The 15,244-nt window shown below is 36.7% G+C and overlaps 1 protein-coding gene across 1 annotated transcript in view; it reads right to left on the bottom strand.

The window, feature by feature from the left end:
• The window catches only part of FREM2 (FRAS1 related extracellular matrix 2), a 122,955-nt gene that overhangs the window by 49,552 nt on the left and 58,159 nt on the right, over nt 1–15,244 (bottom strand). Inside the window, exons 3-6 of the mRNA XM_009085633.4 lie at nt 8,447–8,593; nt 6,198–6,428; nt 3,388–3,513; nt 2,247–2,498 (exon numbers count right to left, since the gene is read on the bottom strand). Of these exons, the coding sequence (XP_009083881.3) occupies nt 2,247–2,498; nt 3,388–3,513; nt 6,198–6,428; nt 8,447–8,593 (756 nt within the window). The remainder of the gene's footprint in view (nt 1–2,246; nt 2,499–3,387; nt 3,514–6,197; nt 6,429–8,446; nt 8,594–15,244) is intronic.

Raw genomic sequence — 15,244 nt, 5'->3', positions numbered from 1 at the left:
AATTTCAATCATGACTGCCAGGGTGCTAAAACCTTACAAAAATATGTGCTTGTAAACATATATTTGTATGTGTGTGTGAACACATAAAAAAAATTCAAGGTGTAATCTATAATTTATCTACCCTGTATTCTGCTCTCTGCTTTTTATAGATAAGGCAGTGCAACAGATGTCAGATGAAACAAATACAGACTTTTCATGCTTTATGTTTTTATGCAAACTAAAAAGCAAGTGGTAGGAAATTTTACTGGTAAGTGAATTGTTTTTGCATGTGTTGGAATTCTTTGTGGGAGTTCTTTCACTGTAAAAAAGGAGTTCTGCCACATAATTTCAAATACCACATATGCAACACTTTGGGTGAAAAAAGAAAAGTGAATGTTTGCAAAAAAGTGTTCCAAACCTATCATTCAAAGACCCCTTATCTTTTAATATACCAAATATTCTTTATTCCTACCAACAAACATAGATATGTCAGTTGCTACATAATGAAAATATTCTATTCTAATTTCCCAAACACTTCCCCCTCTTTTTTAATAAACCCCATAAGATTATTCTTTGCTAAATTACCTTGGGCAGAAAAGTTTGTATATCTGAGGCATCTTGTGCTCATAAATGCAGAAAATTAAAACTAAACCGTGGTACACAAACTAAATTACTTCTCCTGCTTTCTAATGGCATTGTTAAAAGAGGTTTCTCATTAACTTCCCTAATATTTTGTGTGAGTTTCATAAAATGTTTTATACTCTGCTGTTACTTGGAGTCACTGAGATTCCCACTGAAGTTAGAGGGTCTAATTTCAGCTCATCCTTGATATTAACTAATGTCTTGGAGAATCATTCTCTCCATCCCAAACTCTCCATATATATACTTAAGCAGTCAGAATATCTTCAATTTTTGGGTAATCAGCTTCTCCACGAATACATGTTTTTAATAGCTATTCTCTAAATATTCTATACTTTGCTACGCACAAATTTTAAAGTTCATGAATTCATCTAAATTATTCATACAAATCAAACTGTTGTAGAAGCTCCTAAATGAATAAATTTTTGTTTGCTATAGTAGCAGAGTCAGATAAAGATTTCTATTTTGGCTTGCATTTGCTATATGATCTCCTACTTCACAAGACCTGTTTTTTCAGCCTGTTGTAGTCATTAATGCTATATGATTCCCCAAATGCTCCACAGAGAAAACAAAGTCACCTCTGTCACAGGATTACAGGTGAGAAATTTCAGGCAGACTGAGTATTTATGAGGCAATTAGATGGGTGCAGACTTCCTGCCTTGAAGAGCTGCCTTTTGTATCCTTACCTAGAGAGAAATCACTGTGCTGATAATAATGGTCTGCTTTGGCATCAGACTTTCAAAGAGTCCTGTACTATGTAATTGCTCCCTTTAGTCTTTAGGAAATACGATGGTGTCACAATAGATGGTTTATGGCCTCACAGAGAGGACTCAAACAGCTTATCAAGTAGTCTTATCTCAGAATTTACAGTTGAGATGTCAGTCTCCAAACTTCACACATAAATGGGGCAATTGTATCAGGAAGCTTTCATGCTATTTCTCCTAGAAAAAGAACTGCCACACCAATGCTGAAGTGTTAAAGGAGAGGCTTGAGGCAGCAATAATGCATGTATTTTTGAAAGCAGTTTGTGATACAGTGTGCTGATTCTACTCTTAGTCACACCCATTTTTCTAATCAACCCCAGAAGTGTCCCTTTCAAAGCAATATCTTAAAATTATTAACCAGTTGAACAAATGACATTTTTCTGTCAGTGTTTCCATATGAGGCAATTTCTAAAGCAACATTACTTTTATCTGAATATTTGCTATATTAAAAAGACAAAGAGAACACAAATGGATACTTTTATGCAGTAAAATTCAAATGCAGCCTCAAATCAGAAGAAATATAGCTTTCCTCTTGGGAGCTGCTAGATGGCTTCTGCCCCAACAAGGCTGCCCATGCAAGGTAACATCTTGGATTATGTCTGTTAATGTGACAGAACAGAAAGGTGCAGATCCTTCCTCTGAATCACTGCTCATGTGATTTTGTGAAACAATAAAATAGCCTTACTAAATACTTTCAAAAACTCGCACAGCTTTCCAATAATATTTTCCAATCTCAAGATGGAAGCAGCATGTGTTTTAACCAGCAGGAAGAAAAACAAAACCCACGTGCTGATTTGAAAGTGATGTTCTTTGCAGTTTCTATCCCTGCACTGGGGGTATCACTTCGATTATATGGTATCTTACCATCATCCTTGTCAGGTACAATGGTAATGCGAGTGCTTGGGAATTCTGCACCAATTCTTCCACCCATGGGCATGCTCAGCAAAACATCAAAGGTCTCAGCCTCTTCATACAAGGAGTCATCTATGATGACAATCCGACAGGCTTTTTCTCGTTCGTCTTTGTCAAAGCGTAGAACGCTGTTGTGATCCTCCGGCCTGGATATGTAGTCAGAGTAGGAAAGTACAGAGCTTGGGGCAGTGCCAGATGCTGTTCCTGTGGCATAAAAGGAAAACAGTCACTACACATACCATGGTTACAATGATCTCCTCACAGATATGAAATTTTATTTTCATTATCTTTGAATTTCTGTCTACTTTTTGGTGATAAGACGGGCTGTGGACAAGGTCAGAGGTCTATGGACCCACTTCTGAGGTCTCCACTACTTCTGTACACGATACAATGGAAGAGTGTGGTTCTTCAAATAATTTGCACCTTTCCAGTCAGAATGAATATTGCCTATCACAAGAGACAGACTGACAAAATAGCCCCTGTGAGGATTACCAGTTAACTACCTTAGTATATTTTACCCATATTGAAGATACTAGTGGGCTTGAACAGACAAAATGTCACAAAAACAATTTATCTGGATTCCAGATCACTTTACACAAAATATTGCTCCAGATTAAAAAAAAAAAAAATAAATAAAACCACAGGTGTAGAAACCCTATGCCCTGCACATGTATTATTAGTAAGAGACTGAAAGTCAGAGGAACAACAAGTATGACAACTAAGCGATATTATTTTGTATATTTTTTTTTTGAAGGTATAAACAAATGAAGGATAGCCAGGGCAATCACTGCAGTGCTCTCAGTTCTCATCACTTTCAAATATAAGGGGTTGCATATAAAAATCTTGCAGAAACATAAAGAACACAGATCCTCTTCACCTCTCCATGATGCTTTTTAAACTGCGTTCAGTAATACTCTTAGACAGATTGCAGAGATGAATGTATTTCCAGTTGAGACTGAAGATATTTAGGTGAAAAAGTAATTAACAGAATTATAAACAATTTTATTATAAAATACATGAAATAAATATTTTTAAATTTCTGTCTCTTTTCCACTCTTGTAATTTTTTTTAACTCTATAGTAGATTCTACTACCTTGTTGTGTGTAGCAGGTGACCATCAGTTCCTGACTCACATCTCCACTTCTTCTGACTGGAATAAATAACTCACCAACATCTTCTTCAATAGTATAGGTGGACTGAGGAATAAAGACTGTTGATTCTGCAAAGAAAAGAACCTGGTAAAGTCACTTGTACATTAGCTAAGAGCATTTTTGAATATTCTAGATTGCAACAAGTAACTTGCATTTATTGGCAATGCCACTAAATTGTCAGTAAAACTTGGAGACTGAGAGAAGTAGAGTTCATCAGTGTTTCAGAAATGGAAAAGAAAATCAGATCATTAGGTCTGAATTCACAAGTCCTTACTAAGTTGTCTCTAATGTGACTGATTTGTTTTTCTAAGGTTAATGGTGCAAGACAGTGTTTGGAGAATTTGTCCTCAAAGTCTGTCTTTTTATTATTTCCATGGTGTTTAATTATTAACTGTTAACTACAGAAGTATCAATAGCACATCTCACAGAGAGTCTGTGGTTCATCAAGGCCATTCTTTAATTTACTGCACCAAGATAACCAGGAAAATCATTTGGCATTGAGGAGCAAGGCTGAGCTCTTGACATCTTACTCTGACTTGGACATTCGATTTGAGTTGGTTACATGTCTACACTACTTTTTTACTAGGAGACCCAGCCAATACAGCCAGTGAAGTCTGAGGAGCAATCTCACTCTAAAATGTACCACACAAAAGGATATCAGATCTTTTTTCAGGGGAAAATCCCACTAAGATGCATTCTGAACTCCTTCATTATTTAATGCTCATGTAATCAGATTGCTGGGCTTTATGCTATTACTGGGATTCAGGATCAATTTTGTTCTTGTTCTCTCAAAAACTCAAGAACAAAAGGTGACTATGCACCTAACTACAAAGCATCTTTACAGTTTCCTTACTATGACTACAACCCAAACAGATTATAATTCTGTATAATATCAAATTAAGCGATATCAGCTGATTGCACAATGCAATTTTTCATCATTTCAGAGTACTTTGGCAAACAGTGTTCTGAAAATTGTCAGGTGACTTCTTTGAAAACATGTTCCAGGCTTTTATTTCTCCAACTACTACTAGCATGACTTAAGGTCAAAAAGCCTGCCTTAAAAATGCTGTAATTCAGGTTTGATAAGACTGAGACTACTCACTATTCTGGTAAGACAAAAATTCAACATGAAAAATATAAAATCCTGAATTTTTTTGTTTTAAAGTAAAGCAAAAGGCAGCACTAAAAAACCCCAACCTATTTAATTTCTTTTATTTCTCCCTTTAGAATTTAGTTGACAAAATAAAAAACTCTAACCTTCCAAAACATGTAGGAATCTGATTTATTTGGTTTCCTCTCTCTCTCTCTCATAATTATTCAACTAGGAGTAAAATGGCACTATAAAAGTTTAACAGACCTTAGGAACATAAAAGCTTGGAGGAGAATTAGCTACACGTTCACAGCTAGTATTAAATACCATATCCCTATGCAATCTATACTTCCAGTAAAACATTAACTAATGTCCCATACCCAAAGAGGATGGTACAGCTTTCCAAACAAACTCTCAGTTTTGATCCTAAAGCTACACAATTCAAAGCAATGATTTTTTAACTGGAAGCAGAATAAAACTTTTGATGGTTCTTATTCAGTGAGCTTGGTAAACCCTGAGCTTCAAAATACTGTTAGGAAACACAGTCTTTCCCTCAAAGTTCTCTCTCTAGTTTTTTCCTAGATATTCCTTGATTTACAGCTGCACATTTGATATTGCCCTCTGCAACTTCTCTTTACATATAATTAATACAAATTCTCAGGGACTGTAAAAATTTTATCTTAATTTAAGAAATATAAAATACTGTTGGTGGCATAAAGACTCAGTCAATTACCTTTAACTGTGCTATCTTACTGATAATAGAAAAGAGAAAGAGATTTAACACGTTTTCAAGTTATTTCTGTGTCTCATACATGCTGCTTTCCAAGTCAAGCACCATTTTTCTCAGAGATTAAAAATGGATGTGAGATAAGCTCTGGTTTAACTTGTATCTAGGAACTAAGACACTTCTGGCAATTTCCATGCCCAATACCCTTTAAATGCTAATTAGGGAAGACCATATAATTCAAGTCGTTATGGTCATCCCATACTTAAAAGATTCCTTAAGGACAGTTCTGTATGAGTACAGCCCATGGCTTCAAGTGACTGGATGCAGCTGAAAAAATACAAAGCAACCAGAGCATGCTCTACTTCTATTTTAGAATTTTTTAGAATCAGCTTTTTTCTTGATTTATATTTAACCATAATTTTCTTTGTTTTTGACACAGCGTGTGATACACTTGGTCTAATGAACTTTACAATTACTGACATTCTCAGGTTCATATCAAGGCTTAACTGATGCAAATAGTTTGCTCCAAGACCAAACTTGTGATCAACCAGCCTAGACTTTCTTGTACCATCCTCTCCAACATGAATTACCACGGCAGAGTAAATCAAGTCAGCCTCCAACCCACTCTTCAGATACATTCAGCAAACAGATTTAGTGGAAAACCTGTTACACCTAAAATGAAAACAAACAAACTCCCTAGAAATAACATATCATAAAAAAATTGCAGGTATTTAATAAAAACATGCTGCCTGAGTACCTTCATCAAGCACTTGAAGTGATAGAGGAAAAATGGCTACCTGATGCCCAAGTCTGTCCTCAGAAATATGTTGAGGACAGTAAACTTTTAGTATCCACTGTTACTCACAGCATTTGCCCTCCAGTTTATCTTTTGGTATATGCACATATTAGCAGTACAGTTCTGGAAAGGTTCTCACCATCTCCTGGGTCAATAATTTCCACTGTGGATGCAGCAGGAAATTCCAGAATTGCCATGACGGGCTCAGAAAGAACAATTTGAAAGGACTCGGAATGCTCATGTTCACCATCACTCAAAATCCGCACTCGCCATGTAGCTAAGGTTTGACCAGGATTAAACTGCACTTGCTTCTGGGCTTTTCCTCTGAAGTCTTTATCTTTCTTGGCAGTACCATCTTTGGTGCTAATGCCTGCCAAAACCAGAAATTCAGGTCATTAGAAACATCACTAGTAATTTTTTTCCCATTGTGTCACATTTAAAAGACATGTAGAAAAATATACTTTCCACAACCTGAGCACATTCAAACTAAATCCATTTCTCTTGATCGATGTTATATTGGGTGTCACACATAGAGGTGGAAAAATAAAAACACCCCTGGAAAGTTCAGACTTTAAGGGAAAGCTAAGGAAAACACAAAGACACAAAGGAAAATATACTGAATAAAAACGAAAGAAGATGCAAAACCTGAACCATTGCCCTCATTGCCCTTGCAATAAGAATTTTTAAAAATTATGGTACTCTTATTTCCATGTTTGCATAATGACAATCACTAGGTTAAAGTGAAGTTGAAGTGTAAGTCCATGGGAAAAAATTCAAACAACTCAATCCAGAGAGATGGCACAGGCCTTCCAGCCTCAGATTCAGACTGCTCTGAAACAGGTTTTCACAGGCATCTCACTCCCACTTTAAGGCTATCTGAAAGATCCTCACGGAAATTAGACAGTATTTCAGAACTGCCTCCAGCTCATGTGTTAAAATCCTACAGCACAACTGAAATCTTAAAGGCTTTTCTAGGTTTTCAGAAAAAAAACCCCTTAAAACCTCTCCCTTCTCTGATTGTTTCTTACAGCTGCATTATTTAATGCATTGAAACACATGACCTTTCCCTACAAACCTTGCCTTTCTTTCTTCAGGACTGTGCCTCATCCTAAGTCATAGCCAATTTTATATAACCTATAAAGCTTCAGCGACTCTGGCACTGCATACGGACCAGAAGGGCCAGTGAGCATCTTGAGCAGAATGTTTTATGCTCTTTTCAATTCTGTAATTCCATTTGCTGGATTAAGGTAGTTGGAGGCAATTTACTCAGACTGGTTTTGCGGATTTTTTAGTCAGCTCAATACTGAAATTGACCTTGAATCCTTAGGCAGAAAATTTTGTAAGCACTCTATCTGAAGGGTCAGAAGTCACATCAGTATCTATTATTCACTACCAGTAATTATTTAAACCACACATCCTTAACTATGTATTTATCTCATCACTCTTTTCCTTTCTTTAAAAGAAATATATTAGCAAAGTTGGTTCACACTGTTCAAAACAGATTCTTTTAACAAATTCTTTCAATCCTGTTGGTTAAGGTCCATATCCCTTAAATCTCATGCCAAAATAGATGTCCCTACTGCATCTTTCTACCTGAAACTCAGATTTTTAATCAGAAAAAGCCCTAAACAGAAACTTGCCAGGTAAATGCATACATATCTCTGCAAAAACAGCTTTAAATTGAGTGTTTTCTCTAAGCAGTGTAAGCTCACCATAGGTTTCAGTGTGAAATTGTACAAGGATAATGTTCCCTGGTGCAAATGCATCGGAGAAGGAAACAGATCCAGAAGCTAGAAACAGATGTGAGGTTGCAGAATGTGATAACACAACCTTTTTTTCACCTTTCCACTCCCCAGACACTGCAAACATTTTTCAACACCTCCTGTATCAGCCTCAGTTGGCTGCCAACATAGAGTGAAGAAAATGAGCCTAATGCTCATGGCTGCTGGTAGATCAGCTCACAAGAGCCCTCCTAGAAAATGAAATATGTTTATTGTTGTCTTTTCAATTGCTACAACTGTATTTTTTGATTACAGGGAAAAGAAGATCTGGACAGGAACTGTATTCTGTGGAACAAATAAACAGTGGTATCAATCAAATCAAAGAAAGAAGGACCATGTCTTGGGTTGTTTATTCAGAAATTAATTGCAGAAGACAAAAAAAATACACATAAGGAAAAAAATTTCATTATTTAACTATAGAAATCATATGCATAGCATATAAGAGACACACTCTTTAATAAATAAACATATTCCTTTGAATACAGTTTGCTTATCCTGCAACAGCAGCAATAGGATACAGCTGCATTGATATGTTATATCAACTGGGCATTATATTAGCTGGGCAGTGATTTATAGAAGCAACTGAGAAGGTTAGACTTGAACTTACTTATAAAAGAAGTTTCTCCCAGGTAACCTCTCCGTTTAAGAACAACATCAAGATACTTGGTGTCTTCATTTACTAAGTAATACTCTTTTTCCAAGGAGATCCATGCCCAGTTTAGGCGAAAATGTTGATTCTGCAGCTTATTGCCTCCTGCAAAAAAAAATTAAAAAGACATAATTAAAACATTTCATTTTTGGTAAAGATTAGAGGTCAATGCAACCTTGTATCCTGGGTAAGATATGTATCTATCTGGACATCACAATCCAAAGGTTTTAAAGATTTAAAACTAAGAAATTACAAGTAAGGAACTCAACCAGAACATATTTGCTACACATGGGAGTAATTTTTTTCTTAGATGCACACAAACATAGTACACTAATCCTCTTATTTCTCAAAAAAATAGCAGCAAACATTAATCAAAATGTATTTGGGGTGCCTTCTGTATATCATCCTAATGGATGTGCTTTTTATTACTCTAGAATCTCCTAATTTCTATAGCAGTAATAAAATGAGCTGCTCAGCTCACTGATGGCAGATGCTCACTCAGCAACTGTCTTCTGGGAATGTCTGTAGACTGTAGTCTGATTTCCTTCCCACAAGGTGCTGCTACAGAACAAGGTTTGCTCAGGTAACAACTGTCTTAAATGTGCAAGACATTTCCTCTAGAAATTAACACTTCTGTACCCAAGGCAGTGAAAAAAGTGAACAGCAGAGAGATATATCTAAGCATTTAAATTCATTAATGGCTTAATTACTTGAGGAAGAGACAAATGAAGGTTGGTTTACCCCTTCCAGTTTCTTCCATTCTTGAAAAACAAGGCAGCCACTCCACATGCTTTCACCCTGCTTCAAAGATAAGCCCCTGTGTTTCTTTATCGACCTGCCTACTAGAAAAACCAGGAACTAAAGTTGTGCAATGTCACACAGAGGCAAAGGTACCGTGCAAATGAAAGGAGGGATATGGTTACTGGAGTATCTGCCTGCCCTCTTCACCCTGCTCCTTTCTGCTCTTTTGATCTCTATTGTTTCTGACAAAGGGGAAGGCTACAAACACACATATCAGAAACTAATGAGCAGCAGAGAGAACCAGCAGCTAGAGTGCTACAGCAGTAACTACAAGAGCACTTACATTATGTTAGCTGTATGTTATGTCTTCCCATTGCTTTATGGGGACAAATGTAACAGAATACTTCTTATTCTCTAATCCAGTGAGAAAAGCCATTTGTGTGCCACCCTTGAACACACTGCCCAATCTGACCATAATTTAACAGAAGGATAAAAGCTTCTGACATATAAAAAGGGTGGAAATTTATTGTCTTTTAGAGGAGAAAGAACCTATTTGTACCACTAGTGAGAAGATATACTGCTGCACGATCCTACTACAAATGAGGATGTCAGATATTTGAAACTGCCAAGGTAAAGGAAAATTTTCCAGCTGAGTTTGCATCCTTTTAAACAAAAGATATTCTAACCAGAGGATAGAAGAAAGGAAAATCTTGTATACATTTTTCTCTTATCCAAAGAACTCAAGGTTAAATGTGCTGTGGACAAAGGCACACAATCTACATCTTACATACAGGCCTCTTATGAATGAAATTTAGGAAGAAAAAAAGCACAAGACAGGCAATAAAAATATTTAGTCTTGCCTTCATTCCACCTATTTCTTGCTTACAGCTATTTCTCTTTTTTTTTTTTTTTTCCTAGAGAACAAACAAACACACAAAAAAGTATATTACTCATGGGGGTTACAGCAAGCTTCCATTTTTACAGACCTGCTTCTGTCCCTGAAATATATAATGTTCACCTTTTAGAATGTGCAATACCAAACCTATCAGCTTTAAAATTTTAAGAAAAGAATCTAGGTATTTTAAACCTTTTTGTCTTCACTTTTTTGCTTTTTTTCCTTCTTTTTGCTTTTTGTTCAAAAGACATGTTTTCTGATTTATGCAAGCCATTTCACAGTCCACTGTCCCACAGAATAAAACCACTGTTCTTATTATTATCTACTACTACTACTACTATTATTATTATTATTACTACAGACTCTAATGAAACAGAGTAGGAAGCATATGATACACCTTACCTAATTTCAGGTATTTATTTTGGGGCTAGAAATCCTAAACTGTTTTTATAGTCAAACCCAGGAAAGAGGCATTTTGTAAAGCTATGACTTAATTTAGACACTTATTTTTGAATAAGTTTAGCTTTGAATTAAAATATGCAAAAATACGTGCATTTTTCCTCAGCAGTGTTTGAAAACTCCTGTTGTAGGTTGTACTTCTCCTGCAGATTGTAGACACTTTTATTACAGCTTTCTAATGCTGTGTAAAATGAATTCCCCCCTGCCTAATCTGGATAAAACTGCTACAACACAGTAGAGCCAAGCACCACACAAACACAACCCTGTGAAGAATATCAAGAGAATAGCTTTTAGAAGTTGTAAAATGTCAGAAATAAAACAGCTAAACAACTAAACATGTCACTTTAGTTTAGGTTACTATTTAAATAAGTCCCAGCCCTACAATAATATTTCTATCAGCAGATGGATTGTGGACTGCTCAGAAGCACTGTCCTTGGGCACAGTCAGACATTTAGCTGCTGGGCAAATCATTAAGCTACTAAACCAGCTTTGCTTTTATTTCTCTTCCACGCAAGTACTGGCAGTATAAGTACATCAGAAGTCCAGAGAAGGAAGCCATTACTTTTAAAACTACACAAAAGGAAGGAGGGCAGTGTTTGAACATGGTAAATCCAAAGGAGTTTTGCATGAATGAGATGTGGTTGGCAAGATGCTGCTAAAGCGAGGCATGAAAACTTGTTTCCTGAATTTTGCCAGAGATCAGAGTGCAGCAGTGCTAAATCAGAAGATGCTAGATGGGAGGTGGTGCAGCGAGATATTAATGAGAAATGAGATGGCAAGAGTTGTAAGATGCATTTAGAAACTTTGTAAGGCACTGAAGGTAAGGATCTAGAGTAAGTTGAGTCACAAAGTGACTTCATGACTGAGGCTTTAAGGACAAAACCCTCTGAAAAGGTCTGCCTGTATATGGCAAGTCAAAGATAGCTATAACGTGGAATTGGTCTTCATAAAAAGCCTGTCAGCAAATTGTTTGCCTGTCAGAAAACAGTGATGTATTATTTTTGCATAGGTCATCAAACAAGAAATTCCTAAAATGATCAAGTAATTTGGAAAAAACAGATTCAGTTACACAACGTGAATGCAAGAGGAGGGGGAAGAGGACTTGGTCAGTCAGATGCTTGAAGGGAAAAATATTTAAAAAAATAATATTCAAATTAATATTCCCATTCAAGCATTCATCTTTTTAGCCATGCTGCTCAGCTATCTTAAAGTTATAATTCCTTCATGAAAAAATACAGATTAGATTGTCAGAATTTTCTATCATGGTTAGAAAAAAGAGCTTAGAGGAGGAAAGAATCAGTTTCAGTTTTCTCCATAGATCATAGAGCTATGTAAAGACAGTATAAAAAATAATTCTAACATTAAATTGTGTACCCTGAGCACTGTTTACCTGAGGGTCCAAAAAAAATGGCCATTCTGTAACAAAAGTCTGATTGCAGTTTTGATGTCCCTAGGAGCTACTCCAGACCCTAATTCATAAATAAAAGCAAATAACTGCACCTCAGTATTCACTTGTTGACACAACAGAAATTGTTGCATCTTGATGCAGATATTGGCTTCCCTGCTGAGTATCTGTGGCATAAATCAGAGATGTATCAGCAAAAGTGTGCCTACCCTGCATACCCACAGCCACACACTCTCATTGTGTGTACAAGATACATCTGTACAAACACAGCTACCTGGGACCTGCAGAGCTTCAAGGCACAATGCATCTGCTCTCTTTAGTCATTAGCTAAGGTTGCTTAATGGAGAAAAAAACCTAACCTACAAATTCCTCCCGGACAAAGAAGATATATCAAAAACAAGAAAGAGTGGAAAAAACAATCAGTAAATAAGGCACTAAGAAAAAATAATTTCTTCAAATTTTTTTCTACTGGTCTTTTCTCCTGCCTCTTCTTATTTTGCCTTCTGAACAGAGTGCAAAAGGATGTTAGTAAGGAAAATCAAAACAACTGTGACAATATATTAACAGTCTGCCAACAGTTCAGCAATCACTGTACAGCAGTGCAAGAATTGTTGACTTGTTTACCTCTCCACATGTCTGCTTCCTTGGTTCTAAATATTTGACCCTACCTGGTGCCTCATTCAGACAGGGTTACTTGAGCTGGCATTACCCTACCCTTTTCTTTGCAGCAGGGACATGAAGCATCTGAAAACAGGAATCCACTTGTGAACTTGAATTCAAAGATACAGAGAGAGCGAAGAACAGGAAACTGTCCATTTTGAGATATCTATTCCATTTTTTAATCTTTTATTGCCTCTTTTGTGTCAAGTCAAGTCAGTTACTATACACCAAGAAAAAGCTACATCAATAGGTTTAGTAAAAGCAAAATCTGGTGTGAAATGCGGAAATGTTAGTCCCTAGCATCATGATACCCCATTTAACCGTGAGTGCTGTGAACCTCAGCACTCTCTACTTCCCCACTCTATTTTCCAAGTCATTCGTGGAAAGTATAAACCTATTTTTACCAGACTATAGGAGAAACATATAAATCCTAGGTGATTCTGCTAGTCACAATAAATATATAGACGTTATATGCCCAGTTCAACGCGCAACAACTCTGATTTGCCATACTGTGTAATGGTCCCAGTATATTTTAGCCTCAGGTTAAAAAGTCTAAGGTCTCAAGCAAATATTTTTTCTGTCAAACTATTACCCCCCTCTCACCCCCACCGCTGCCCCCAGCAATAAAGCAGACAATAAATGCTCCTTTCTCAATGCATTGGGGCAGCACATCATTGGACTAGATGTACTGAAAATGTTTCTTCCAACCCAAACAAATCTGATTTTATGATCAAACACTATTCCCTCTATGACTATCAGAAAGGGTATATCCTGTAAAACTGCCTTAATTTCATATGGAAATTGCAGAAGTGAAATGCCTAAGTTAACCCAGCACACAACACATGCCACTAGAAAGTTTTGAATTGACTTGAACAATGCATAAGAAAACCTAAAGATATTGCCTGATTAGAAAAGTTTTAAAATGCTTCACCTTTGTAAGTGTCTTTCAAGTATACTGAAATAGACCCCAATCACTACAACTTGCTGAACTCTGCACTCTCCTGCACTATATCTGCCACTGTAACTCAATATATTTGCAGAACATTTCAAAATGAACCTTCTAAACCAGCCCTAAGTCATTAGGGACTAAAACAATGCTTTCTCTGAACTTCTCATGAGAAAACACCCACTTCCCAGCATTATGGACTTAGCTTGCCTGGAGTATAATTGCTGGTATCCGATGAACTGCAGACAGTTTCCATCTTTCAGTACTTTCTGTAACTCTTTTTTCTGTTTTATGTCTACCCCCAAGAAACAAGTTGGAAGGGCCACATTTGGCAGGGCTCCGAATAAGCAAATTCCTGAAGCCACGTAGCAGAAGAAATATCAGAAAAATACCATGTAGCTGCTTTGTTAAAAAGGGATGGGGAAGTGAGAGACAAGACATGAATGTCAAGGTTACCTAGCGCGCATTAAATTTGGATCCTTGTAAAATTCCACTAAGTGTCACTAAGGATGTCCCCAAGTGCAGTCTGGAGATTCACAGTGAGTTAATCCAAGGAATGCCCAATTCAAGTCTATGTCTCATTCTTCTGCAGAAGATTGACTGGGTTCTGACTAAGAGGTTAACTTGATTTTCATTGACAAAAAACTGTACAAGCAAATATGCACTGGGTCTTCAGCCAATTAGTCTCATAGCTTTAAATTAATTTCATTATAAATCAGCTCTGTAGAAATTCACTGAGAGCCAGGATACCGTCACTCTATTGGCTGCACCAAGAGACTATGAGTTTTCAAAGGAAAAAGCAAAGTGGATCAAGAGCAACCCAATCTGAATCACCAAAAAAGATGCTGGAGCACTGTGTGTGTTTGAAAGCCTTTATTCATATTAAGTACTTAGTTTGTAACTGATTTCTAGAAAATCCAAAAGATCCACTTGCTGGTTTTGGATTCTCTGCTGCAAGCAAGGGACTAGCTCTCCACGATGAATACTGCTTCTAAACAGAAAAGAGCTCAGAGCAAAACAATTCAGTATCTCCCGTGAATAACCACTCCTGGCAAAACACTGTATGTTTTTGCTTGGGTTCCAGAGCACAGGGACATAATCAACTGGCTCCTGTTCCACAAAAGGTGAAGACAAGAGATCTGCCTCAGAGATCCTTACAAGAGATCTTTCCTAGGCACAGGATTCATATCATCTAATGCTATCTTATAAAAGATGTATGCTTAATTAAACCTAGCTGTCTAGGCACAAGGAATGGAAAGAAATACATCTTCAGGAACTGCAGGCACATCTTATATAAACAGCTGGATCACCTTGTGGAAAGATTGACCCACTCCATTGAATGTAACAGGAGTGTGTTCAACCCACCAGTCTATATGGTTAACTAAAGCCCAGTTAAGTCATCCTCTTGACAAAGGAGGTCCTGAGAAAACTCAAAGACACAACTGGTCCTAACTGTAACATGGTAAACTTGTAAATTTTAACATTTTAAAAGTAATCTTTGGAATATTTAAACATGGCAACAAAAAAAAATTGATTTGGTTTAGAAAAACTGCTCTGCTACTCTAAAGTTATTTCCATGCTGCCAATTAAACTAATTAGCATTTTGTGTAGTCACTAACTAACTTTGCATGAGAAAATTAATTTAAATTG

The sequence above is a fragment of the Serinus canaria genome, chromosome 1, assembly GCF_022539315.1.
Source record: "Serinus canaria isolate serCan28SL12 chromosome 1, serCan2020, whole genome shotgun sequence".
Taxonomy (NCBI): domain Eukaryota; kingdom Metazoa; phylum Chordata; class Aves; order Passeriformes; family Fringillidae; genus Serinus; species Serinus canaria.
The sequence above is the reverse complement of the archived record's forward strand: the minus strand, read 5'-3'. Positions and strand labels throughout refer to the sequence as shown.